At 33.3% G+C, this 18,027-nt stretch overlaps 2 protein-coding genes across 9 annotated transcripts in view; one reads left to right on the top strand and one right to left on the bottom strand.

Moving 5' to 3' along the window:
- Positions 1 to 18,027, top strand: part of LOC108768323 (echinoderm microtubule-associated protein-like 2) — a 43,860-nt gene that overhangs the window by 12,368 nt on the left and 13,465 nt on the right. For 5 of the 8 annotated variants that reach the window (XM_018518712.1, XM_018518716.1, XM_018518715.1 and 2 more), the window contains exons 1-3: positions 10,963 to 11,649; positions 13,795 to 14,083; positions 15,562 to 15,792. In XM_018518712.1, coding sequence (XP_018374214.1) covers positions 14,032 to 14,083; positions 15,562 to 15,792 — 283 coding nt within the window. In that variant the 5' untranslated portion in view covers positions 10,963 to 11,649; positions 13,795 to 14,031. Of the gene's footprint in view, positions 1 to 4,828; positions 4,934 to 10,962; positions 11,650 to 13,629; positions 14,084 to 15,561; positions 15,793 to 18,027 lie in introns of those variants that run through there. The other 3 variants (XM_018518711.1, XM_018518713.1, XM_018518710.1) reach the window with 3 other exon arrangements.
- On the bottom strand, positions 8,268 to 9,204 carry LOC108768325 (gastrula zinc finger protein XlCGF8.2DB-like). Its single transcript, XM_018518718.1, is given in 2 exon segments — positions 8,268 to 8,622; positions 8,624 to 9,204. Coding segments are annotated over 2 exon segments (879 nt in total). The 5' UTR covers positions 9,148 to 9,204.

Below are 18,027 nucleotides of genomic sequence, written 5' to 3'. Positions count from 1 at the left end.
AAGCTAATGTAGCTGCATAAATTTTCCCACAATAGAAAGTTCAGTTTGCTCTTTACACATATATGCAACTTATGTCGTAAGCTTTGCAATACGCATAGCGTATTTTACCTAATACATTTGTATGTCAATATAATTAATAATTAATACCGTTCTAATTATTTAATATAAAATTTAATTAACTAAATAATATAAAATATATTAATTATGTATTTGTCGTGATTTTTTACAATTACTGTTTTTCACAATGTATCATTCAATGTAGGTATTCTAAAGTTGAATATACAATGAATAATATTGCAAAAAGCAACTGTAAAGAAATTACAATGAATGCATAATTTATGTTATTTTATTATTTAGCTAATTAAATTTTATATTAAATAATTTTAACGTTTTAAAAAAGTCTTTTTATCTTACAATTTATCAAAATATGTTAAAAGATAATGCAGTTAGACATATGTAAATTGTCGGAACGCTATAAAAGTTGAAAGCCGTTTTATTTCTCAGTCATGCATTATGTATTTGTAGATCTCGATCGTAACTCATAATACACAATTTTTATTTTGTGTGATTTTTGCAATTTATTAAATAGCAAATCAATCTAACGCAGTAACGTTTCGCTAGTCTGTTCAATTATCGCGAAATGATTTGACGAGGTTTAAATCAATCTGCCTGTACAGATGGTGAAAGAAATATCGTAAAACGCAATACGGAGATCATAGGCGCGGCTATTCATGTAAACCTAATGTCACTTGAAATATAAGAGTCCTAAACGTACGTTAGTTCAACAGCGCGGGGCTGCCTACGAACATAGAACGTTGAACCAATTATCCATGTCGTGTATAATACGTATATAAGATTGCATATATGGCGGTGCACGGCAAACACGCGTTCAGTGTGCACAACGAGATCTTGTAAAATAAGCACCGTGGGGTTCGGCCTTATGCACCAATAAGGCAGCATTCTGGCCGGGTCAATGCTTACTGGTTTTGTATTTCGATTCAAGCTCCTGCCTTCGCTCTCCTGTTTCCTCGCCTTTTCCTTTGCTGCTAATAATAAATCATTTTTCTTGAAAAAATGGAAATACTAGGATATTAAACTGGAAACGAGCTACTTATTATTGATGCCAGAATATATTTACATATAACTTACAATAAATTTTCATTTTTTATCTATTCAATTTTTATAATTTTATTAAATTAGGAATTATAATTTTATTAATTTTCTAAAAAATTGTATACAAATGCAAAAAATATAAAATATTAATCAGTTGATGTATTTAGATCATCTGAAAGTTTTGAATTTTAGAAATGCCTGGAATTTAGAAATCTTTATATAAGAACGTAATAGAAGGATATCAAGAATAATATTTACATAAGAGATATTTTTTATAGTAATTCTTATATTTTAGATTTTCTAAAATTTAATAAAAGTAATTAAGAATTATCGGCACTTAAGAATCGGCTTTCTTTATATTAAATTATCTTAGAATAAATAGTTTAGTTTTTGTGTCATGTGTAAACAAATTGCTTTGAGGAATTTTATCGTTCTCAGACTTAAATATGCACATTATGGACTGCATTGTCTGCACAACCTGGAGTCAAAGTTGTAGTAGCTTCTTTGATTCAAGAGACGAGTGTCGGCATCAGGTTGCTTGAAGTGAGATTGTAAACCACTGAGTCTGGCACGTATTCTGACCATATTCGCCGAGTAATATACTCACCGTGTCCCAGTTCGCGATAATGCACTTCAGATCTCTTTGCGTTTCCGACATACATTCGCTCGAGCCGAAGTGGATATCGATAGTCGCGAACGAGCGCGCAAAAGCGGAGTACCGTGAGACGCAAAAATGGAGCCGGTTACAATGATGACGACGACAAGATGAGTCGATGTCTCGAAGGATTGAGAAATCGCGCGAAAGCGGAACGCAGCAAAAGATGTGCAAAAGGATGCCGAAAAATTTATATCAGCGTGTGATATTCATATTCCTGTTCTACGGGGCGTCGAAGATTTCATGTATTCAAGGATGTATTTTTTCGGCAGTCTTCTATACGATCGTAAATAATCAAGGACGTATTTCTTGAGCATCCTTTTACATATAGGCTGGCATTCGGTTCTTAATTTAAGATCATCTTAATCCTTAAATGCCACATGTCGAAAAAATCACGCAGATACCACACGGGGTTAATTAGGCCCCAATGTGAAAAAGTGTATACTATTCCTAGAGTTTTCAATATTTTGCTTTGAAAATTTGTTTGGATATACCTCGAAGCTTCTAAAACAAAATGTAATTGCAGTTATGGTGAAATTTTACTGTAAATATACTAAAAAAATTAGTTAAAATTTAAAAAGCATACTCTTTAACAAATAAACAAATTTTTTTTTAATTTTTAATTTTTAAGCCAGAAGTTCGATTTATAACGGGATCATAGAATATATACGATTGAAAAAGCCTTGGGGTCTTTTGGACCCCCCGTGGCATTTAAGAGTCAAGTAACATCTTAACCGCTAATGCGGCTCTCTGATTGGTTCACGACATCTTAAGATTGTATTTAAGAAAGCCTTAAATATAAGAATTAACTGCAGATACCGGCCATAGTCGTAATCAAGAACATCATTTTCGAATTATGATCCATTTCGTTCGGTACCTGGTTCATCTAGACCAATATTTTTTAATCTTTTTTTTCAATTCACGGTACATTAAATATGTCAAATTTGTCAAGGTACCTCATTAAGTGCACACGCTTCAGCGCTCAACAGTCTTTTATCAAATACTGCTGACATTTAGAAGTGAGCCGTGAAGAAGGTTCAAAGTTTTTTTTTATTGTATTAAAAGTGATGTCATTGCGCAATGACGATATCATTTTGATTAAAATAAGAGTAAACACCATACAATTTAGGTGATCTCCACAATTTTTAAAATATTTTTTACTTACTCGCTTTTTCTGTTATTTCTACATTTCTTCGCTTCTTTTTACCTTTTCAAAAATTTTCGCAACACATCAGTGTGTCGCGGTATACCAGTTAGAATAGCCTGATCTAGAATATAATGATCTTTTAATGTTGTTTGAAAGAAGTGTATTATGCTTCGAATCCCGCGAGTGTTTCACAAAAAATGTGCTATTGCATATCTTTAACATACTTAAAGTAATTGAAGGCTATCGTACTTGTAATCATACTTGCAACAGCATCCATACATAAAGCATGAATCTCACTTGTAGTTGCAGCATCCTATATAAAAATCCGCAGTATGCACTTTCTTCTTACAGTCACTGTAAACACGAAAGGTGCAACGTGTCCTACATTCCCTTGATGATTCTTTATGCACGCACACTATCGCGTATCGCCATTCGTTTTCATTGGCCAAGGTCATTATACGTTGATGTTTCTTCTTTCGAGCGGAATTGTCGGCGATTCATGCTCCTGGGCAAAAACGAGGTGCGGAAAAACACGTGCGCGTTTAAAAGTTACGAGATTTTGTTGTTCATGGCTGCTTACGTAAAGGTCCGACATGCCCGTAAGTCCTTTTGCCCGAGAAATCTATATTGATTGTGAGAAGCGATTTGCATCTAGATATATGGAAAAATTCATATAAAAGTTTTAATGTGTGCAATATTTATAAAAATTAATTTAAATATGGAAAATATTGGAATTTTACCGACATATACTTCTACAAAAATTTTAAATGTATTTATTATATTATATTATATTATTTATATAATATACGTACCGTACCTCTTCAAAGTTTCAATAAATAGCAAAATGTGTAGAATAAACGGAAAAAAAAGAAAAATTGTTTTTATTTTATATTAAATATTTGTTAACTTAAATCAATATTTTTTGTACATTTTTAAAAAGTAAAATACAATATTCAAATTCTCAGAATTGCGTCATAATGAATTAACGCTACGTTAAAGCATGTTAATCAGAGTGTTTATTTGAGCACTAGTACACTATATCACTTGTTTTTGAAACCTGTATCTTCCACTCTTCCTTAACAACCGATAATTGTAGAATATGAATGCTTTCTGTTTAGTGACACAAGTCGACACAAACATCGTTTTATCTTTCATGACATTCCAGTGAGTAACAACGATAGAACAACATTTATATTGATTACAACTGGAAAGTACCCTGTAATACGTTACTTGCTTATAATTTTTAACCTGTAACTAAATATTTAATTACTAGTGCCTGTTTTTTTATTTCTTTCTTTATTTCATACAAACTAAATTAAAATGTAATACGCGTCAACACTTCTTTGGCTCAAATATAAAAAGAGCCGAGTCAAAAGACAAACGCATTTAACCAACAATTAGTTCATCTTTTTACAGAAGCAGTACTGAAAGCAGTATTGAAAACTTTGAGCGGTACTATAAGTTAATTAAGGGAATAACAACTTTTAAAACATGCATTTTTTAATTATAATTTCGAATTTTATATTTTATGCAATATATTATACGACCATAATTCTATGAATTAACGAGCATCAAGTAAAAGACAGAATACCGTCTATGTAATTGTTATCTAACCATCACTGACCTTCGGTTTACTAGGTCGATTTCCTCTGGACACCTAGCAAAGTTTAAAATAATCGTTTTTATACTAGATAATTTCAACCATCGGTAATTTTTCCGTACGGTATCCTTAGTTAAGACCATTGTCTTTGAACAATGATTTCGCACAATGGCAGGCCCTGTTCCGGTAATTATGGAAACAATTAATAGGAAGACACGATCGGAAGTGGTGCGTGCGATATTCCGTTGTACCGCGATTTCACGCGCGCGCAATGCAAGTGCATATAATAAATATTGTTCTGTTCTTCTTACAGAGGCGGGATCTTCAATCAAGGCGCTGTATAAGTATGAAAAGGAAAGTTCGGAGTCGACGATGCGCGTAAACGGGCATTCGGAACAGAGTGCGAGGCAAGAAATGGGTAAGCTTTTTACAGTAATAGTGCTATCGTGACGAATTATTTATTGAAAATTGCAACAAAGTTAAGTCGTTCCCTCTACCGCAATAATTGGAGTGTATTTCCAGTTAAACATCTCAATTATAGTAACTGGAACTCACAAAATGTTTCAAAACAAAGAAAATTAATAATTAAAAAATTATCAATAATAATTAATGATTCAAAAAAAGAATTTAAAAGATTGGAAATTAAAGAAATTAAGAAGGTATTTTCTGAAAAAATGTGTATGCGTTAAAATAAAAGTAATATAATTGCAAATGAAATGATTCAAACAATGTTCTCGTTGACCTGTGTGTCATTGATTTCTAGCAGAATGCTAAATTGTGTCTGGTCGAATTATATATAGTCTCTATTATATATGTAGAATTCGATAGAATCCTCGCGCGCAAGGACGCATTCCGATTAAAAAATGACGACGATTCGATACAATGTGCACGCTTGCACACGCGTCACGTAACGCATTGTCTACGGCGCGATGGCACTCGTTACATAAGCCATTCAAGGTGGTATGATGACGTTATTTGAAGGTGCGTCCATAGTGCTCATCCTGTTCTTTCATTAATAACGATCTACCGATTCTGAAGCGTAGCTAACGGTGCCTTCTGGAATTTCGCGAAATTCTTCGCCTCCTCCTTTGCCTGAACTTTCTGCACAGCGGAATATCTTCTCAATTCGCTTGTCGCAGAATTATGATGCCTGCATTGCGTCTCTCGAAGAAAACTCTGATCGGTTTTCCTCGAGAAGAAAAATCTCTCCATCAAACGCACGATTGCTTTCCAAACCTATTTTCGTCATCGTCGTGAAAAATTGATTTTAAATCTGATACTGATAGAGTATATAGACGTGATTGAATAAGACAAAATGAATTTTTTATGTTCGATTACACCGCGAGAAAAAAATATTCTAAATTTCAATAAATATTTTTATTTGAAGTACCAACTACATATTTATTAAACATAAAAATATATATTTATTTGGTACAAAAATATTAATTTGATTTAACAGTCACTTCTTTTTATTAAGTAAATTTATTTATTGTAAGTAAATGTTTAGTTGGCAGTATTCAAATAAATATTTATTTAAACTTAGGCTATTTTTTCTCAGTGTAGCTTGAAAAGTAAAAATATGAATAGAAGTTTATACGAGCAAATAAATTTTTAAAAAAGAACAAGAAAAAAGAAATTGTAAATATTAAACATTAAAAATTAAAACTCACGTAATATATCTGCAAAGCAGATTGTTTAAACATAAAAAATGAAATAATAAATAAATCCAGAAATTTAATAGGTCGGAAAAATGAAATAGTAACTGTACATCATCATTGTTAGGCTAGATTGGATTCTGTAAAAACTCGTTTAGCATCAATATCTTATTGACGTAACGCGGAAGTGTGAGATGGGTGTAATTTATGTGTAACGATCATCAATTGAGTTCGTTCCGTTGTTAACGTTATTTGCTTAATTGAGCGACAGTGAAGCAGTTACGCCCACATATCGACTTACGGATTCTATCTAAAAATATATCGTCGATAACCAACCTGCAGTCGATTACTTTCACATCAGCTCTGTTTTGGAGACGTAGGGTACAAAATACGATGAAAATCGGTAAACGTTATTTTTATAGATATACGATATATATATATATATATATATATTAATATAATATATAATATATAATATATAATATATAATATATAATATATAATATGTAATATATATTAAAAAAATATTTAACCTAAAAAATATTTAAAATCACATAATTTAAAAAACGTGATATAGGGAATGTTAAAATTTAAATATAAAATATAAATCTTTGTTACAAGTTTAAATTTAAAATTTATAATTTTAGGCATACTAGTTAAAAAGTTCTTTCTTTATAAAAAATATATCATCTAATTTTGCTGTTTATTGTTATTTTTGTGATGATGTATGCAATCGTTATACAATCTGAAAGTTTGTGAAAGCCAACTGAGAGAGAGAGAGAGAGAGAGAGAGAAACAATTAGAATGCTAGTGTGTAACACGATGTAATTAAGATCGCATTGTCTTCGACGTAATTTATTATTCCGAAAGTTTCAGAGTAATCCTAGAAGCGAAATTTGCGTCGTCGCTTTACGTTGCAGTGTTTCAATATCTTCACCAGAATTCTCGAAGAATTATATAACGCTAATGTTTTTAATATAAATTATTAGTTAAATAACTCATGCAGCACGTTATCAATTTTTATAATAATAATAAAAAATATTGGCGCTGTAATAGTTGCTCCCCTGTTTCAATACTTTTAAGTCGCTGCAATTGTAGTTATGCGATATGGAAGTCGATTCACTCCCCTTGTTTCCGCCTTTCATCTATCAATTCTTTCCGAATGTAGTGCAATTTTATAACAATGGCCCGAGCCCCACCCAGCGATATATCGCGTTGATTTATTGGCGAGCATCATGCCTAGGGATGATGTAACGTGTGTTTTTAATATCTCCTTCTTCTTCTACTTAAACTAAATCAGTGAAAATTTTATCGATGATTAAAACAGAGTAATATAAAACTTCACTGAGAATCAACAAGTGTTTCATTTATTTTAATATAGATATTCATACTTTGCTCTTCTACCTTATCTCACTGATCATGACTAAGAAAAGTGAAATTAACAGTAGTCATACATATCCGTGTTATATTTATTACATTAATTTGTTGTGTAAAATGATTTGCACCACAAGCATTGTATATATTATTTATAACGATTTTTATGAAAATGAAGTTGGTGAATAAGTTTTTCTTATCACCTATTTTATTATTTGACAAGTCTTTGGCATTATTAATCGCAATATCCCTGTATTCATAAAAAATGATATGTCTTAGAATGACTTAGAAGATCTTTGCTGACAATTGATTAATCATTATCCTGTGACAAAGTTCGTGAATACAATTTCTTTTATTAAAAATGGCCTGTGGGGTAGATTGATCAAAATGAGACAAGGTTAATGACAATTAATCTTAATATCTTTAGATAACATATTTTTAGAGTACATTTAGAGAAATATACACTTATAAATATATTATATTTCACATAAATATATATTTTTCATTTTTCATGAAACTACGGAGTAGTCTTATAATATAAGTACTTTCACCAGTTATTTTATTAAAACGCTTATCGATTTGTGTAGATTGCAAAGTACCTGGTTATTTATATCTATTCTTTGCATCTTCTGCTCATATCACCTACGCTGATGAAACATAAGAGAAATAAACAAGCTTGATTACATAAAAAAAAGTATAGAATCTAAGCAATCACTGCCCTAACTACAACATTATAGTGACCGTTTCGTACGGCAATAATTCCTTTCCCTGTGTTTGCGAACTTTCTTGCTGCTGTTGTTGCTGTCGAGCGTTTCGTTTCGCGTGCATTTTCAAGTGCAAGTTCAGCAACACTTTTGTAGTAAACGATTTGTAACAGTACATGCAAGGAAAAAGTCGATCACTTATGTGCCTTCGTAGATGTATTATCAACGAACATTGAGCAAATCTTTTTTTACAATAAGTGCATTGCTTCTCGCCCATGCGACAATGTTTGGATAGGTACTTCTTCGAAATAAAGCTTTTCCCACAAATGTCGCAAGCATAAGGCCTCTCGCCGGTGTGTCTGCGTTGGTGCATAGAGAAAATACTTGATGGATATGGACTTGCCACATATCGTGCACACGTACTTGTTTTCCACGTCGTGGATCTTCATGTGCGTCAGCAACCCTTGTCTCTGAGAAAAACGTTTGTTGCACAGCTTGCAGAGGTGTTCACTTTGTGACTGTACATAGTCCGGTTGACGTATCTTCGAGTGCGATCATAGACCTTCGGGGTGGCGAAATGTGACGTTACACACGTCGCACTGAATCAACTTTTTACTCGTATGCGACAACAGATGTAGCAGGCAGTTGCTCTTGCTCTGGAATTGTTCGCCGCATTTCTCGCACTGATACTTATAATTGATACTTATAATTGAAGACACATTGTGACACTTCTGATGGGTGATTAAGTTCTTTTTGTGGGAGGTCACGTAGTCGCAGTTAAAATCCTTGGCAACGTGTTTCTTCTGATGCTCACGCAGCTCCGGCATCGTCATGAAGCCACAGTTACAATTCTCGCCCTGTTGCGGCTGCACTTGTTCTTCTGAATGAGACTCGTGCATCTTCAAATACAAATTAAAAGCCTGTTCACAGATGAAATTGCCGCCACAGAATTCGCATTACAGATTACAGCTGGACCCGCATTGTTGTCGATCCCGAGACAGTGTGAGTTTTGACACAAAATATATGGAAAGAAGAGACACACAAACGGAAGTCAATCAGTGCCTGTTCCTCGCTGTTTCTTTCATTGCCTTAACCAGGTCCTACGTGGCAAGCGAGATATGTACAGGATGATCAGCTAAACTCGTGCTCGATTGTACGGAAGTTGTAGGTCAATAATAAAACGCCTCACTTGTGATTTCCAGTATTCTCTTTATTAAGGGCTCCGCACAATAAAAGGAACAAGGAACAGAAAACAGAGAATAAGAATTTCAACTTGTGTCAGAAACTGTGTATTCCACAATACATGATTTCTGATAGGTTGAAATTCTTATTCTCTATTCCCTGTTCCTTTTATTGTGCGGAGTCCCTTACGTATCCATCTTTCTTCACGTCGTCTTCTATACTATTCGTTATACTTGCAACCTTGCTTACATGATCTTATAGCATACAAAATTCGCAACTACAAAATACCTTTTATATTCTATGCTTTCTTAATACTAATGTTGTGTTTATATTGTGTTCGTTAATAAAATGCGGTCGTTTTAATAATACTAATTATATTATATTGTCTCTGCTGCGAATATTAGCAAATAATGTATATCCAGTAAATCAATCAGTAAAAGAGAAGTTTAAAATAATTAAGAATACTAATTATATTAACAATCATACAATTATATAACAATCATACCATATTATTTTTTAAAATAATCTCACTATTTTTTGCTTAGAAGAAGAAGAAGTTTTTAATGTATTAGTTTGATATATATATAGGCAATATAGGATAGAACTCATTTCGAAGAATTGCGAGGGTGCGCCGTTAGACAGGATACAATCATCGTTTATTTAGGTTGATCGCAAAAGAAAAATTGTACACATCAAAAATTCAAAGATAATTCGTTCACAAAATTATCTGATGTTGCGAATATTAGCAAATAATCACAAAATAATCTCCAATAAATCAATCAGTAAAAGAGAAGTTTGAAATAATTAAGAAACATGAACAATAATTAATATGGGTATATAAATATAATATAAAATTAAAGTATGAATGAGATTTTTAATTAAACGGTATAAGTGAATTTTTAATTAATAAATGAAAATTTCTGCAAAATATATCGAACATAATTAAAACAGAAAAATAAAACAATTTGAAATTTACTTTGTTTTAAGAAAAAACAGGAAATTGAAGGCAACATTAAGACGCTAAAAAAACTCATCCCTTTAGAAATAGTTAAATTGGAAATTATGCTCTAAAAATTTATTTAAAATTTATGTCATAAAATACATATACATTTAGACGACTCTCTTAATAAATAAGAATCAGGAGATATAATCACAAAGAAAATAAGAATTAAAGTTAAAAATTAAAATTAAAATATAAAAAGGCTCCAAAGATTAAATTAGTAAAGGAGCGTAAAGCCAATGAGAGTCGACACCAGTTGTACGTGTGTAATTAAAATAATATATGTCAATCACCAATTACAGATGTTTCGACCATAAGATTAAGTCCTCTTCAGAAAATAAGAGTTTAAATATTCTATTGTAAATCTACTAAAAATCAGAATCTAATTGACACCATTTTACAATAAAGCGACAATTAATTTAAGTATTTTTTCCTGGCGATTAAACTTACCGTTTATATCACCGATGCAAATCTCGCTACTACGTACGTTCTATCCACAGTTAATGGCACGCCGTGGCGTGGCCCGTCGTCATCTGAATCATCTCGACTATCTAGACCGTATTGATCGCGGCCTAAGCAGCTGGAGTCGGTCTGACAGTAACGTTGGGGCGGCCGCACGGAAAACACACGTGTTACACGAGCAGCGCGGCACGATGGAGTCGAACTTGGCGTCCCTCACGAGGGTCGGACGAGGTCGTTGAAATTTGAAATCGTGTAGTCACACCGGTCGTGCGGATCTCACGGATGACTTCCGATTTTCGTTTCCCCGAGACGGAAGCGTCGTTTCCCGACGCAGCGCTTCCGTCGCTCGCGAAACGTGTTGCAGAAATTCCCGCCGTCAGAAGATTCGATGAATCCCGCCCGATCAATTGTTTTCACTGTGGAACGTGTGTGGAAATAAAAATCTTGCTTGACTAAACCAGTCACGCTCGTTTTATCCCTTTTACGCTCTTCCCGACCGTGTGCAAAGTGAAAGGTTTTCATGGTGATAGGGTTGATTCCGTTGTGTCACTTGGAAATGGCTTTGTCGTAGCACATTTTGTTGTTTCTGGAAATTGTTGGATACATCCGTGTGTCAATTACATTGAGTTTACTCTGCTCGTTTAACGTGAAACTAGTCTTCGTACTCATGTTTACCGTACGTGATATCGCGTTGCACAATTTGCAAGATATTGTTAAATTTTTGTAAATCCTGTGATCGTTGTTCGGGAAATTATTGGTAAGTGGAGTGATATTACAGCATGAATAATTTTATCGGTACCCACACCTGTCACAAAATGTATTTCCTGATACATATTTACATTCGGAACTAATTAAGTAAAAATATTACAGCACACGTGTGCATGAGTTCAGTGCATAAAATTGTAATAAATTTCGATAAAATTTTACCTTAATCGCAAATATGGAAGGAAACTCCGTGCTGTAAATAGTCCAATTTTCGTGCTTTGTGCCGAGAATATTTACCCCAATAGAAATTTTCATCGTTGTTATATCCCTTGTCATAAGGAAAAAAAGAGTCGCTTCCGCGTTAGTACCTTATCGATCACAGGCGCTTTTTCTGAAAAGCGTTGGAGATACGAGACACAAAGAGGCAGTCGTGTAAGTGCGAGGGTAAAGAGCCTATGGTCGATTATCGTTCATCTCGTCGAGTGGTTATCGCATCTTCTAGTGGGGAAAGCATTGACGCGGAGGAAGGGAGGAACAGAAATTCCATGTTTCCTTTCCTCGGGCTCTCTACGAAACGCGCGAGGAAGTTACGATATGCGCGCGTTTATGTAACTTCGACTATATTCTCACAAATATCACACGCGGTTCGTGAAACGCGCTTTGGATCGTTACGCACGATTTGCTTTTAAACATTTCTTCACCGCTGTTATCATTATATCGGAGGGCAAAAGTCATACACTTGCAACACATCGTTCGTTATTATATGGAAAGAATGGTTTTGCTGAAGTATTTAAAAATTTGGCTAAATGTAAATCTGAAAATAATTTTGTTAGATTATCAAAATAATTATAGTTAAGGACACTCAAGCTAAAATGGAATTTTTTACAACATTGATCATTATGCTTGTGACTGTCCTATATAATTAGTTTAACAAAATTATTTTCAGATCTATACACTGAGAGAAAAATATATTAAAATTAAATAATAAGGTAAATAAAAATAAGAGTTAAATCACACAGATTAATGGTTCTTGTACTAAATAAATATATATTTATATTTAATAAAACGAGTATTATTTAAACAAGTATTTATTAAAATTTAATACATTCTTGTCTCAGTGTATTCAAATTTTTCGATATTTTAGCAAAGTCGTTTTTTTCGTGTACAGTAAATTATTCGTTACGCTTCTTCGCGTTTCTTGCAAATCACAATTTAATTTGGGATTGATTACTATATCTTTAAATCCAAACTGATCAAAGAATTCGCAACCGAGAGGAAACCTGACAATTCCGCGACAACATATGTTTACATGCTTGTAATTGTATATTTATAGATGTCAGAGAAACGCGGCATAAATACATTTACATAAGATCATACACATGAATGTCAATTTTTATTTTACTTTTAAAATACGTCTGTTTAACATATGAACCGTTAACGGCCAATATGGCATTTGACTTGAAGAACGTCACTGAGTAACGTCTGCTTGCTAAGTCCACGTGACACAGCTTGGCATTCGAATTCTCACCATTCGCGATCGCGTTTCAGTTTCGATAATATCGGCGGGAGGAAATAACGTTCCGTTTAACGTTCGTTTCGCCTTGTATTACGAATAATTTCTTCTTTTTTCTTGTCTGTATTAAATTTACGAAAGGAGTGTGCTAATTCAATAACTCTTCCATGTATTAATTGCAAAACACTAATTGGTACTCATATTAATGACAATGAGTGACGTTTGTGATGAAATTGTTCTTCATTGTGTAACGTTTGTAAAAAGTCCACTATAAATAATTTTCTACGAATTGCATCAATTTTCTTCAAATAAGATATAAATATATTTAGTGGATTAATTTTATAATTTTTGATCTTGAAGTGCTTCCTGAGTAAGAATATAAAAAATTGTATATTCAAATATAATTCATAGTTTCTATATCCTATTGAAATTATAGATAATGCAAAAAGATAATGAGGTAAAATTATCCAATAATTAATTTTACGGAGACAGGACGTTTCACCTTTGTTTGAAAGCGATTGTTAACGTCGTAGAACTTCCGTGACCAAACTCATCACAATTAACGTGTGCCTAATGCGTTTAGAGGCGAAAGACATTCTTCTCATCGTCTCGTTTCTCTTGTCCTTGTATCACATGACTCCAACTTTTTTATAAATCTTATTTTGACTTTCTGTTTACTGACAGATATGCAAGTACAGTTAGTTACTTTAGTCCCGGACGAACAAGCTGACTTGTCAAACGAGAAAAAAAATTAGAAAATTGCTCTAAGTGAACTTTGGATATTAGTATCGATGAAGAGAATTGTTACGAGTGCGGCGAAAGATATGTTGGTGGAGAGTGCGTTGGCTCTGTTTGCGCTTGTTAATCAGTTCAATTGAATAACGTATTAATACTCCGGGGTCATCGTGAGAATTAATCGCAATGTCCACGCCGGACACGATGGATACCATCGACGAAGCGGAACAAGCGTGGCGTGAGTACAGAAATAATTCGTCGACATTTTTTTAGATGCCACCTCGTCGAGTCGTGAAAAATCGTACACGACCTTGTGACACATTCTCAGACGAATATTTTTAATAGGAATTCAGTCTGTTAATATAATATGTGTATTAATATAAATTCTACACGGTTCTCTTGGCTTTCAAAATGTTTTAAAAAATGCTGTAAAAATAAGTTTTTTGAAACATCGTTAATGCGGATGCAGTAAAAAATATTTAAAGATTATTTTAATAAAAAGCTACAATGCTACTTTAAATATTTTAGTAGAATTGTTTTCTTTGTGGAAGCAATTCAGCTCTGTAAACCGTTTCGTCAGACTGATTTGCATTTATTGTAATACAATGATAATGTTGTTTTGTTAGATAATGTTACAATGCAAAATGATGATTTATCGGAATTCAAATGCTGATTTTCGTTCAATATATTCCATGAATTGTAAATTGCATGGCCGGCGAGACGGTAAATCGTGCGACAGCGTTTCTTCTTATTACTCGTATTGTTCGCGGATATGCAATACGAAAGATTCGGCCGATAGGCATGTAAAATTAAACGCTCGGCACACGCATGCACAATTCATGAGTCGATACGCGGTTCGCTCGACACTGAGGAAAGAGTTCAATTTTTATCTTGACAGCGCGTAGAAAACCGTGACCTAGTTCGAGCTATTTCTGTATGAAGAAGTTCGTAAATGGATATTTTTTTGACATGTTGGATAATTAAATACATCGCGTGTATCTTAGCTTCCAGCTGAACTGTATCAAAAGTATCAAAACGTCATAATATTTAGATCTAGCTTACATATACGACTATTATAAAGTATACTATTGTAAAGTAGAGATGTTATCACGCTAGAGCCGTAGGGTTTGGTTAGTGTGTCTATCGTGCAATTGATAAGAATGATATTAAAGTGAGTTTAATGACGTCATATTCACTACTCAATAAATAGTAATGCTATATATAAGGGAAATATATGTGTCATACTTACAACAATCATATCATATCTTAATTTTTTATATTTCTGTTATTGATATTACAGAACGATAAATATATATATATATAGAATATATAAATATAAATATATCCATATAAAGTAAAAATTATTATATATTATGTTGCAGTGATTTTTTTAATGTATTATTAATGTTATATGTCGGTTTTATTTGCGAGATTACCAAGTCCCATTTAATTTCCTGTCACTCTATAAAACTATTTGTTTTATTATTAACAAAAATTTGTACTTGTATAAGTATGTATGTAAATATATTCAACATAAATATTATTCCTATTAAATCTTTGTTCTGTGTAACATAGAATCGTATTTTTAATTTTGTCAATAAAAATCAATTCTGAGAAATTCTGATAAAAAGTGAAAGAAGGTCAGAGATCAAAAGACGAAATTCAAGTAGAGTCAAGTAACGGGTACCTAAACGGAATTTCTTTTTACGTTCCCAGATGAGATGCTGGAGTGTGAGACCGGGTCCCTTTTAGGCAGAGTGGCGGATCTCGAAAGGCAATCCTTGGCGCAGAGGGACGAGATAGTTTGTCTTCGCGCCACTTTGGCGGACGCGTTAAGGCGAATCGCTCAGCTCGAGGCAAGAGAAAAGCGGGAGGATGACAGGAATGAGAGGAGAAACGAGAGGATGGTGTCCTCGCCTTTAAGGAACGGCCATGTACCTCTCAGAAGTAAGTTGGCAAAGTTGCACATTGATCATGGAAGCCCACTAATGACCGATGCCTAGATGCTTCATAATTTGAAATATCATTCTCTGTATATAAAGCACTACCGGAGCAAAGCAATAATAAATTGATAACAAATATTAACTAATAGAGATTGTTAAATAATTTTATTTTTAAACGACAGCACAATATTATTGATATTTAATTTTTGTGCAGTTATATATTAAATTGTTTATTTATTGGAATGAATTCTATTTCTCTCGATTACTTATATTTATACCTTTTTCTGTTATAATTTTGTTAAAAAGCATTTGTTATAAATGTTCCATTTATGACAATGGAAGCATATAATAAAATTAATACGAAAAAAAGTTAATTGTTAATTTCTCGATGATCACGCACAGTTCAAATTTCACGATAATAAACCTGGATCGATAATTGATTGACACGACTAAGATCATATCTTTTCGTTTGTGATAACGAAAGGAAAGCTGATTCGATTGATCGATGTGAGACCTGTAATGTAAACAATCGTCGGATTTGCCGCACCTTCGCTGGTAATCAAGCCGCAAATGCATACCCTATTTCTCCTCATAATCGCCTTTGAATATTTCAATTGTTCAGTTATTTCATCAGTTATTGCATTATAATGTAATCATACAATAATGAAAATCATGTATATATCAATATTGACAAATTTGATACGATTACATATACTTATATATGTCGTTTTTATTTTTTATTTCTTTGATTGAATATCAAATCATTATTTTTAATAATTAAATATAATTCTTAGCATAATTGAAAGTTTCCGTCCTTCTTTATATCTTACAATTAAAATTCGTCCCCTGCTATTTTACTATCAGAATACAAATGACAACATGTTTTTATGAAACATGTTTCTTCTCCTATTTGAAGCATTGATCGCACATATATCTACAGCGAAAATATACATTTTATCCTGACACGTAATATCACATCGTAAAATAGCGGCAAGAATTCATCACAGTATTGCAAGGCGCAAATTAATACGTCGACGTAAGTGCGAGTGGCGATCATGCACGACATGCAACCTAAGTCAAGCGTGCATTTCCGGCGAACTCGTGCGCGGATACCTCTAGAGTAGTCTAGAGTTTCGTACGTTACGATAGAAATTGCGGATGCGAGGAAGCCTCGCGAGATCGCTAGTGTTCGAACGTTTGGAAATGAAGCTCGAGCTGGGTGTTGTACCTGTTGGCACGCGACGGCTTTAAGGTCACGTTTAGTTTGCAATCGAGAAACCCACTCGCGAATGTGAATGGATTCACGTAATTGTTCGTCGGTCTTCAGCATTCGTGCAGACCTTGGGAGAGAATTCTTTATTCTGCACGAGAATTCGGGAGTGATTGAAGCGAATACTGGAACGCTGACAGAATGAAAGGAAGTCATATAACCTATTGTCGTACATTTAGATATTGTAAAATATTAAGAATAATGATCTTTCGTTCATTTTAACTGTTATTAAATTATGTCTCTGTGGAATATACATGGAAAGAATGATTTTATTGATGTATTTAAGAATTTAGCTAGAATTGAAAATAATTTTGTTGAAGCATAAAAATAATTATATAGAAAACTCAAGCATAATGAACAATGCTACCAGAAATCTTGACATTCCATCAATCATCTTGAGCGTTTTACATAATTATTTTGATAGCGTCTAATAAACTTATTTTCAGATCCATATTTTTTTGACTAAATTTTTAAATACTTCACCAAAACTTTCCGTGTAGAAATGTCATAATTCGATCGCTCTTTTTATTTTGTCACATGTACGTACATTTTAATCGTTACTTATTAAATCTAATTTCGTTGCCATAATTATTTTACGGAGAAAGTAACGTAATTAACGGAAACACCCTTGTCTCACGCTCGTTAATTATCTCGTGCAATCGAGGTGTCAGCTTGCGAACACGAATAATTTTCTAATTGTTTTCTTTATGTTCCCGTGATTGAAAGCATGCGAATATTCCTTTGGCTCCTGTCAGACAAACTGCAGGAAATGAAAACCAGAATCGCGCTGACGTGCATAAATTATTGCGCCGAGAGCATCCTTAGCTCTTAGCAATTGATGAACATAGGAAAGATGTAATACATCGTGGAAGGCGTTATAAATATCGTGCACCGTTATTGAAACCCAATCAAGCAGCTTATACATTTCGCGCGTTATTTATGCAATATCCGAAGTTTAACGCAAAAAGC

Source organism: Trachymyrmex cornetzi, unplaced genomic scaffold, assembly GCF_001594075.2.
Source record: "Trachymyrmex cornetzi isolate Tcor2-1 unplaced genomic scaffold, Tcor1.1 scaffold78, whole genome shotgun sequence".
NCBI classification, from domain to species: Eukaryota; Metazoa; Arthropoda; class Insecta; order Hymenoptera; family Formicidae; genus Trachymyrmex; species Trachymyrmex cornetzi.
This window is presented reverse-complemented; position numbering and strand designations above follow the sequence as displayed.